At 54.9% G+C, this 10,226-nt stretch overlaps 1 protein-coding gene across 1 annotated transcript; it reads right to left on the bottom strand.

The window, feature by feature from the left end:
• Positions 1-507: 507 nt before the first annotated feature.
• LOC311579263 (keratin, type II cytoskeletal 75) lies at positions 508-9,949 on the bottom strand. The gene is made up of 9 exons (XM_084749634.1): positions 9,460-9,949; positions 8,691-8,905; positions 7,712-7,772; positions 7,086-7,181; positions 6,199-6,363; positions 4,388-4,513; positions 4,061-4,281; positions 2,397-2,431; positions 508-1,140 (listed from the first exon to the last, which is right to left on the bottom strand). Exons 1-9 carry the CDS (start codon positions 9,883-9,885, stop codon positions 971-973), a joined length of 1,515 nt encoding a protein of 504 aa, XP_084605760.1. The 5' UTR covers positions 9,886-9,949; the 3' UTR covers positions 508-970.
• Positions 9,950-10,226: the final 277 nt, after the last annotated feature.

Here is a 10,226-nt window from a genome sequence, read left to right as displayed (position 1 = left end):
GGAATGAGGAGTTTCCTGGGTGTCTCCCTGTCTGGCAATTATGGGCTCCTTGGCTCCGTGGCCTGGCCTCGGGGCTCGCTTTTAACTCCTTTCCTGCTCGGCTCTGCAAGTTTGAAGCTGTCGGGAACAATCAGTTCCTTTGCTGGCCAGGGCCTTGACCACCCATCCTACGTCAGTGCTGTCCCGGGGACACAGGCTGATTTGGGGAGGGGATGGCCTCGCCCTGCATGACATACTGAGCAGGAGGCTGGGCAGGGCTTCTGTCCAGGGCGTGGGACTTCCCAAACAAGCATTCCAAAGAAAAGTGAGAGGAAGTAGGAGCCCATAAGGAGGGAGACTGTTGGTCTGCTGCCCCTTCCCTCATCCCCCCACTCCCCTCTTAGCGCCTCTGGAAGGGGCAGTGTCTTTTGGGTCCTCAGTGCTGAGTGCTGCTTGTGTGGAACCCTGGCTGGGGGCTGCCTGAGAGTCAGCATTGTTCTGGGCTCGTCACCACTGCACACAGAGGGCTGAGCCAAACACATGACACATGCATTTAATAGGCACATTCCAGGAGGAAGCTGAGGAGCACTGACTCCCGCTGGCAGTTTATAAGCAGCCAGGCATGGACAAGACAGCCTGGCGTTGAGCTGGCTGGGAGACACGGACTCGCCCATGGCTGCATCTGGAGGAAAGGGACAGGTGGCACTGAAGGGGGCGTTTGCAGGTGCCTAACCCTGGCAGATCCGTCGACTGTGAACTTTGGAGGGACGTGGGCCCTGGGTCTATGCGTCTGGCACAGAGAAGTTCTAGGAGCAGCGGGGTGCTGTCAGGAGGCCGCGCAGGCCAGGGAATGGGTTTAGCTAGGATGCCAGGATCCCTGGTGGCACAGGAGGCCCCTGTGAAGAGGATGTGGGAGAAGGGCTCAGGCATCCAGTTACAAGTGCAAGGAGGCTTTGGGGGCAGCGGCCGGGGAGACTGCCGGCCGGCCACCTCAGTGCTTGTAACTCTTCCTGCTGGATGATGTGGAGGAGACAAACTTGATGCTGGAGCCACTGCCCACTGGTCCGCGGCTGCCACTGGTGGTGAGGGAGTAGCCGCTGTTCCCACAAGCAATGTTGCTGCATCCTCCATAGCCATTGGAAATGGTAGAAGTGACCACAGCTGTGAGGACGAGGAGGAGACAGAATCAGAGTGGCAGGTGGGAGAGAAGGTGCCTGTCATCAGGGCCTGAGCCCTGGAGCTTCTCCAAGTGCTGGCCTTCCTATCTCCTGCTTGCTCTCTGTGATCCTGTCTTAGACCTCCACCTCTGCTGGACTGTGGTGCCTTCTTTCTTCAGGCAGGAAAGGCTTTCGGCCTCCTATCCGCTGCCCAGTGCTCCTCCTCATCCAGGACCTCCTGGAGACAGTTCACCCTCACCTCTGCTATCTGACCACTGCTCTGTCTGATCCTGTCTCCCGCTTTGGATTTGGCTCAAGGGAATACACATGTCCTTTTCCTGGGGTCATGGCCCTCTGAACACAGAGGGTGCATCTCCTGAGAAGCCCAGCACCTCCCTGCAGCAACTCTCTGTAGTAGCAGACTCTTACCCCCAGGCTGTTCAGAGCAGACAGGGCCACCTCACAGGCCATGGTTTGTGTCTAGCGTAAGGGTTCTTTCCAAAGGTCCTGGGCAAAACCGGGAGGTTTGGTGGGTCCTGTATGTGTCAAATGCTCATCTCTCTGAGCTCTTGAAACTAGACTTGCAACCTCAAGGAGTCCTGAGCGGTAGCCAGTGTGGCTGGGGCTTCCTGACTCTCTGTAAGACAATTCCGGGAACCACCCTCCTCTGTGCTGTGCTTGGCTCCTCACTCCAAAGGGAAGAGCTGTGAGCCTAAAGGAGGAGCTGGAGCCCACAGGAGAAGCTGGAGCCCACAGGAGAAGCTGGAGCCCACAGGAGAAGCTGGAGCCCAAAGGAGGAGCTGGAGTTTAAAGGAGGAGCTGGAGCCTAAGGCCTCTCATCTAATCTGGGAATTAGCAGCAGGCAGTCAGGAATTTGAGGCTAGCCAGGGCCCCGTGAAATCTGCCTCAAAAGCCAAAAGTCCCTCTAGTTCTGCACCCCTGCTCAGTCAGGCGGCCTGGATTCAACTCAATGGGAAACAGGAACAAACGCAAAGACATGACGGGGCATGTTGGTGTGACAGGGTGGCCACACGTGAGAGTGGTCAGAATGCACACCAGGCCCTAGGTTCAGCCCCCAACACTACAGTAAGGAAGGAAGGAAAGGAAACAAGTCCCTCTAATGCGCTATGACTTTGTCCTCAGCAAACTCAGGCCCTCCAACCTTCTCAGAATGAGCTCTGCCTGTGGGGTCCTCACAGTTGCCGCACATGCACCCCCTCTCCCGACCACATAGCCCCAAGCCGCAGGGGCCATACTCACAGATGTTCACTGGGGAAACTCCCTCTCCGCTCAGCCTGGAAGAGAGGAGAGGAGGAAAGGTAACTGCCCAGGCTGTCACCTGGAAGGTATTTACAATGACACATTTTGTGGTTGTTTTCAGTGCATCGAGAGCCCCTTTATAAGTCTTACTGTAGAAGTCATGAGTGTTTAAAACACTAAAATTACTTGAAATACTAAAAACAGTAAGGATATAACAAACGGAGTGTTGTGGAGCCTGAGGTTTGGGGGCCTGTAAACTTAGAAGCACAGTTTGGGTTTAAACCAGGCGCCACCTGAGGAAGTGAAGACCGATCACAGACCAGAGTCCATCGGGAAGGCGGGACATTCCCCACAACCAGACTCTCAACAAGGGACTCCGGTCAGGCACCGAGGAGGGTGTTGTAAGTGTGGAGAGGCGTCCGAGTTGTGAAAACAACGGTGGTTACAGTCAGTCTATTATTGTCCAAGAGGCCGGCATTCATTCCCAAGTGCTCACTCAGAGCTGATATTAACATTTATTGAGGGCCTGTTACAGGCCTCACGCCCCTTAGTGCTCCCAACAACCTTATTAAGTGGGTGTTATTAGCTCAGTTTTACAGAGGGAGATTGAGGATCAGAGAGACTAATTAACTTGCTCATGGTCACAAGGTTTGAAACAGGATTTGTCTGCCCTCAAAGCCCATTTTCTTAGCCACTAACTTGTTCTTGTTTTTTTGTTTTTAACTAAAGTAAACACCGTTTCAGGGCTGTAGAGAGATAACGTGTGGTTAAGAGCACTTGTTCCTTCCAGAGGACCCACTTGGTGGCTCGCAACCACTTGTAGCTCCGGCTTCAGAGGCCCCAACGCCCTCTTCTTACTTCCACGGGTACGAGGCAAAACACTCAAACACATAAAATAAAAAAAACCTTTAAATGATATGTATATGCCTGTGTGTTGGTGTATGCATGCATGTGTATGTGCCAAAAGAGGCCAGAAAAGGGAGCTGGGTCCCCTACAGTTGGAATTATAGGCAGTCATTAGCCACCCAATGGGGGAGGGGGTGCAAAAAAACCAAACTCGGGTCCTCTGGAAGAGCACCACACGCTCTTAACCACTGAGCCACCCTTCCAGCTCCAAGGGGAAAACAAACAAACACACAAACAAAAACAACAGCACAAAACAAAGCCCCGAATACTCGTTGCGTGCCGCGAGCTGTTGTGAGAGTTTCGCATATGGCTTTCTTTTAACCTTTTACACAATACACAATATCAGAACGATCGCTACCCTCATTTTATAGATGGGGACACGGAGATGTGGGAAAGCTGAGTAACTTGCCCTGGGAGACACAGCTACTGGAGGAGTTCTGAAATCCTATTAGCTTTGGGGGGACACAGAATCTGGCCCCTGAGAAGTTAAAGGCTAGAGGAAGACCAACTTTTTATTACGCCCAAATCTAGGGCAGTTTCTTTTCAGTCCAGAGCCTTACCCCCACCCCCACATTTTCAGATCCACCATATAACCAGGCCTCTCCTTTAGCGGGACAGGATTGCGTAGACCCTCTCAGGCCTTTCGTTTCCATGGGGTGCACCTGGGTGACTCAACAGTTCGGAAAGAGATTTGGACATGCTCTATGCTGTTTGTTTGCCCTGAGAACAGACTTGGGGGGGGGGTCACCTCCCCTCACCTGCTCTCCTCTCCTTCCAGCAGCTTCCTGTAGGTGGCGATCTCCACGTCCAGGGCCAGCTTGATGTTCATGAGCTCCTGGTACTCGCGTAGCAGCCGGGCCATGTCCTGCTTGGCCTTCTGCAGGGCATCTTCAAGGTCCATCAGTTTGGCCCGAGCATCCTTGAGGGCTAGCTCTCCACGTTGCTCAGCATCAGAGATAGCAGTCTGCAGGCTAGAGCACTGGAAAGAAAGGATGTGTCAAGCGGGCAGACCCTGGGGGTGTGCGATCCCTGGATAGGAGTCCTAAGCCAGCAGAAATGAGCATCCTTGATTGATTGGACTGTACCTGCTTCTTGACGTTGTCGATCTCAGATCTCAGCCTCTGGATTGTCCGGTTCATCTCCGAGATCTCTTGCTTGGTGTTGCGGAGGTCGTCGCCATGCCTGCCTGCTGTCACCTGTAGCTCCTCATACTGTTAGGACCAGAGCAGACAGGACCACCTAGTCAGGTGCCTCTGTGCCGAGCAGGCCACTCACTCACCAGCCACTCGCTGCCGCTTCCCCCGTCTGTTTTTCCAGGTGCTTTTTCTTGAGCCCATCTGCTCTCTGGGGAGGAAGCAGGCTCTGGAAACAGCACACATGCACAAGCTGATCCTGGTTCCCAGATGCTTGTACTATTGCTCAGTGTGTATCCAAACAGATAAGTGGCCAGTGGTGAAAACAAAAAACAAAAAAACAAAACAAAACAAAACAAAACAACAGGGTCCTTCAGAGTGCTGCAGAGGAGTCCAGCCGGGGTTTGAGGTGTGTGTGGTGGGATGGGAGGGTGGAAGGGAAGCCTCCAAGGGGAGACACTGAACTGTTTGCATCTCCAGGAGGGGTAAGAGGGGCCTGCCTATATAGCCAGATCAAAAAGAAAGAACATTCCAGGCTGGGAAAAGGACCTGTGAGATAACCCCAGGCTGGGGCACAGAAGTAGCTTGCTCACTGTCACTGGGGGCAGGGCTTCTTGGTCCTGTTTGTGTCAGGACCCGGATCGGGCTGTGCCCATGAGTACTGGTAGCCTTGTAGACAGCAGTGTTAGGAACAGGGCGGAAAGACAGGAAGCCATGTGGACGGTGCAGAGGCTACAGGAGGCACAGTGTAGAGCGGGGAGAGGCCCTGGTCTCAGCAGTGCTCAAGCTAATTGTATCGGGCATTGTTCGTTTAGGAGAGAGTGCTCCACCCTGCCTCCTGCAGCCCTCTCTCTGTTCTGTTTGGAAAGTACAGGGCAGCTGGGCTTCCTCTGCTCCCAGAGTCTCAGGGTTAGAAGGAACAACATCCCAACAGCACAGTGAGATGCTGCTGGGGCTAAGTGAACCCCCACTCTTGCTCACTGTTAAGGAGCCCTGATATCAGACAGCTGCTTCTTTTCTACCACACTTCCTACCAGAGGGACAAAGGGTGGGGTTCGGAGAGCGGTGAGCAGGAGCCTGGCTTCAGAGGCGGCAGCAAGGGAGCGGCTCTGGGTCGGCTACACTGTTCTAGGACAAGCCTTCTGCCCATCCAGGCTATCAGCCATATTCCTCTAAGGTCATTCCAGCCTTCCTCTCACAAACCCGAGCCTCCTGCTGCGCGAGTGTGTCTGCTTGCCTTCCAGCTGCCCCTGGTCAGCCTCAGAGTCCCCCTTGTTCTGTTGTTTCACTGTCGTTTATCCCTCTCTGCTCAGCTGCTGGGCTAGAGACCCAGCCCTTGCCGGCAGCTCTCTGCTGATGCTGTCTCGGCCCCTCCCGTGAACGCCCATCCACGTTCGGGACTCCCAGACTTACTTCCTCCGGTTGCAGTTTCTGTATTTATAGCTCTAAAGCTCCGCTTGCCGGAGTGAAGGAGCCCAGGGCTTATATCAGGAAGCCCTTTAAGACTGTGATGCATACTTCTTGGTTATTTTGGGGTCTCACCCAGTCCGCTTTTATCATGAGAGAACTCTGGAGGCCATGTGCGCCCTTTTGAGCACCCAACACTTTCCGGGCAGCACACTGGTATATGCTTGGCCTTCTGTAAGTGTTCTGTAAGTATTTTAAGGTAGATTTTCCTAGTATCAGAGCCGCGCTCGAGGGGTGTCAGTGGGAGAAGTGGTGAGGGGCTGCCTCGGCACAGTAAGCCCGGCGTAGCACCTCACCTTGGTCTGGTACCAGGACTCAGCCTCTGCCCGGCTGCGGTTGGCGATGTCCTCGTATTGGGCCTTGACCTCGGCGATGATGCTGTCCAGGTCCAGGCTGCGGTTGTTGTCCATGGAGAGGACCACAGACGTGTCGCTCACCTGGTTCTGCATCTGGGACAGCTCCTACAGGGGATCAAGTCAGTGTCGCCCAGGAATGAGAGGAAGGGCCCTTGCTCTTCTGAGGTGACTGACTACTTAGGCTAGGAATCCCTTCTGTGGTGTCCCTGGTGGAAACCGTTTCCAGATGCCCCTCCCCTTTCCCAGTACTCCCAGTGATGTCATCATGTCAGGGATCCCAATCCTGTCCCTGGAAGTTTCTAGATGACTCATCAATGTGACGGTGAAACAGCTCTCTCTGCGTGCCATCGATGTTTTCTACCGGTGGGTGCAATGACAGCAACTGGGTTCCCACACCTTACATAGAGGTGCTCAGGGTCAGATGACCCTACCTTGCCACCCTCACAGGGTGACTTCACCACTGCCTTCCTCTGTCTCTCCACAGACCCAGGCACCAGAACCCCAAACGGGGCCTCTTCAGAGGCCAAGGGCTGTAGCAGAGGGAAGATAGCCGGGGCTGTCTTCATTCCTAGAAGGTGGGATCAAGCCTTTCCCTCCCGCTAGGGCTGCCTTGCCCCTTGTGGGGAGAGAGGCCTCAGAGTTGAAAAGGTCTCACGTGTCTTAAGTTCCTAGCATTTCTCTCAGGCACCCAGAGTCCCCAGGGCCCCACTTGAGGTGCCTTGCGGGAGAGATACCAGCTCCACCCACTGAGTGATTGACACCCTGAAGCATCCTTTTCTTTCTGGACTCTGGTACCAGGAACGACAGAAACACTTGCAGACTCTTACTGCCTCATAGATCATCCGGTAGAAGTTGATCTGGTCGGTCAGAGAGTCCACCTTGGCCTCCAGCTCCACCTTGTTCATGTAGGCGGCGTCCACGTCCTGGAACGACCCCAGATCCAAACAGCAAGTCAAAAGAAGCTGAGAGGATCTAGCCTGGATTTTCTGGGGGGTCGGGACAGGCTATCCCTGAAACCGGGGCTTAGGCCTGGGCCAACAGAAACTGTCGCGGCCGTGGGGACCTTCGATACACGGGGTGCATTCTGGGAGGCTTGAGCTCATTGGATGACCTCATCATCGATGTGGTATCTCTTGGGTGAGCCCGGGGCCAGACTATCACATATTCCGAGATTTGATGTTAGATCTCAGTCTCACTCTTTCCTCTCCTCTCCGCCTCTGTCCTCCTCCTCTCCGAAGCTCCTGCTCCCCACCTCTCAGATCTGGCTCTTGAACTCAGGGCTTGGTGAACGCTGGACAAGCTCTGGCCCTGATCTAGGCACACAGCCCTTCTTTCTTTGAGGCATGGTATCCCCCACGTAGCTTCGGCTGGCTTCGGACACCTCTCTCCTGCGTTTGTCTCCTGGGTGCTGGGACCGAGGGCTCAGAACTCGGTATCACCCCCCCCCACTCACCTTTTTGAGGCCCACGAACTCGTTCTCGGCGGCTGTACGCTTGTTAATTTCATCTTCGTACCTGCAGGGAGGAGGGCAAGGGGTGTGAGATTGGGCAAGGTTCCGCCTAGTTCTCCTGCTGCCGCCGGAGGAAGCAAGAGTTAATAAAAGGCCTTCCATTCCTCCCAGCTCTCGGTGACCTGCACATGACTGTGGGTGATTCACTTGACCTCTATTCCTTCCTCCATAAAAAGCAGATAATTTCTTCTGCCATTAAAAAGAAAAAAATTTATAAGGTGAGAAGGTGAGCACAGACTTATGGGACTAGAACCATGTGCTTAGGCGATTCCATCTCTTTGTAGATGTAGTCCTAACTACCAAAAGCACACGCTGCCTCGGTAGTACCCGCTCAGCCTGCAAAGCAAACCTTATCTGTTCAGGACAGTCTTTCAGGTACACTTTGAAATATTTTCACTGGGTCTCAGGGTGACCATTGAGCGTTGTATTTTTGTGACTGAGTCAGGCTCAAGCTACCTAAAAGGGCTTGCTGGGACCGTCCCTTTGCACTGTGAACAGTCCCAACGATGCTCACCTCCACAAAGAAGACCAGAATCTCTCCTTCCTCACTCCCTCCCCTCACCCTGACAAGATGCCATGTGGGAAACTCAAGCTATCTCAGCCCCTGGGCTCACATCCAGTGGAGATAAGCAACACGCTGGAGGTGAAGCAACGCTGTTTACCATGAGCAACAGGGCTCGTTTTGACAGATGGTGGGGGTGCCCGCTTCAGTCATGCAGACAGGTAAGAACAGGCTCCTTGTTAGCCCTGAAGCTGAGGTCCCTTGCTCCCCTGCGTGTGCTGTCTTTGCCATCTGCTCTCAGGGCTGCTCATGCACCACTCCTGGAGGATGTGGCATTCACTCTTTGGCACTTCTCTGGTCCTCCGAGGAAGCAGCCCCGGGGGATGGCTGTGTGGAGCCTGGAGCCTGTCTCCCACTCGCCTGACTTTGAAGTCTTCCACAACGTCTTGCATGTTCCTCAGTTCGGCGTCCAGTCTGCCTCTTTCGGCGGTGAGGCCGTCTAGCTGCCGGCGGAGGTCGTTGATGTACGTCTCGAATAAGGGCTCCAGGTTCTGCCTAACCGTTCTGGAGCTCTGCTCCTGCAGCAGCCCCCATTTGGTCTCCAGGACCTTGTTCTGCTGCTCCAGGAAGCGCACCTGCAAGGGAGCAGAGGAGAATGGACCCTCACTTTGAGAAGCCAGGAGGCAGGACCAGGCTCGAGGGGCCTTTACCCACTCCCAACCAGCAGCGTTGTAATGACAGCTCCACTTCCAAATGAAAAGGCCCGTGGAGGCACCTCGAGAACTCTGGGATTGTCCTGGACTGGACATGGGGTGGTGGGGGGCAGTGGCGGGGGGGGTACAGAGAGGGGAGGGACACAGACCCTCTATAGTGGGAGATGTGGAGTTGCATGAGTTTCTCAAAGCTGCTTCTCTGGGTCAGGGTAGCTGGCACACTTAGAGAAGCCTTCTTTCCTGAAGAGGACCCCCCCCAACACACACACACACCAGAGAGGACAACAGGGGCATCGCTAACAAGGTCCTGTGGGCCAGATGGCCTGACTTGAAAATGTCTCTGTCCATGGCTGGTACTGGGTGGTGATGAAGGTCCTTCTCCTGGGGACTCCGCGTTGCTGCTGTCTCTGGAGCTGAGCCTTCCCCATCTTGTCCCTCACTCCCTGGGGACCTGGAGGGATGAGCGAAGGCCTTACCTTGTCGATGAAGGAGGCGAACTTGTTGTTGAGGGCCTTGATCTGCTCCCGCTCTTCTTTCCTCACCCGCTGGATGGAGGGGTCGATTTCTAGGTTGAGGGGGGTGAGGAGGCTCTGGTTGACGGTGACCTCTTGGATGCCTCCGGCAGGACAGGCAGGGAAGCCAGGGCCACGGAAGCTCCCTCCAATGCCGCCCCCGTAACCGAAGCCACTGCTAGCCCTGCCGCCGACGGAGATCGGCCTGGTCCCCCCCAGGTTGTAGAGGCTGCGGCTCCCGAAGCCAGCACCAGGACAGCTGGTCCCCGAGGAGCGGGCCACCGAGACAGAGCTGAAGCGGGAGCGGCCAGCGTTGGGGGTGGTGGCTGAGGCCGTGCTGAAGCCCTTGCGGCTGCCGCAGTGGAAGGTGATGGTGGACTGCCGAGACATGGTGGGCGAAGACGGCAGGCGACAGGCGCTCCCGAGGTAGATGATGAAGAGGATGGAGAGGCCAGGCAGCTAGGACTTTTTATGGGCCTCCACAAGGGTGGGGCTTGATTAATGAAGGGGGATCTGCTGATGCCATCCCCGAGGCATCTGCCAGCCCTGAGATCACCCCGAGTACCCCGCAAAAAAGGGCATTAAAAAAAAAGCGCCACTGGTTGGTTTGCGGCCTCCCCCACCCCCTCCCCCATGTGGAAACTTCTTTCTAGTTGTGACTTGATCAGCAGACCAGTGAGAAGCAAGTTAATTGCTTTCAGTCATGTCCTAATCATGCATCTTTTAATGGA

This window comes from Acomys minous, assembly GCF_964271855.1.
Source record: "Acomys minous genome assembly, chromosome: 12".
Classification (NCBI taxonomy): Eukaryota; Metazoa; Chordata; class Mammalia; order Rodentia; family Muridae; genus Acomys; species Acomys minous.
This window is presented reverse-complemented; position numbering and strand designations above follow the sequence as displayed.

Excerpts from the sequence above, each read along its gene's own strand:
- LOC311579263 (XM_084749634.1), bottom strand. The coding sequence starts at position 9,885 with ATGTCTCGGCAGTCCACCATCACCTTCCACTGCGGCAGCCGCAAGGGC. Across the intron at positions 4,514-6,198 it reads AGTCCTGGTACCAGACCAAG|TATGAGGAGCTACAGGTGAC; the intron begins GTGAGGTGCTAC and ends TGGTCCTAACAG. Across the intron at positions 1,141-2,396 it reads AGTTTCCCCAGTGAACATCT|CTGTGGTCACTTCTACCATT; the intron begins GTGAGTATGGCC and ends TCGTCCTCACAG.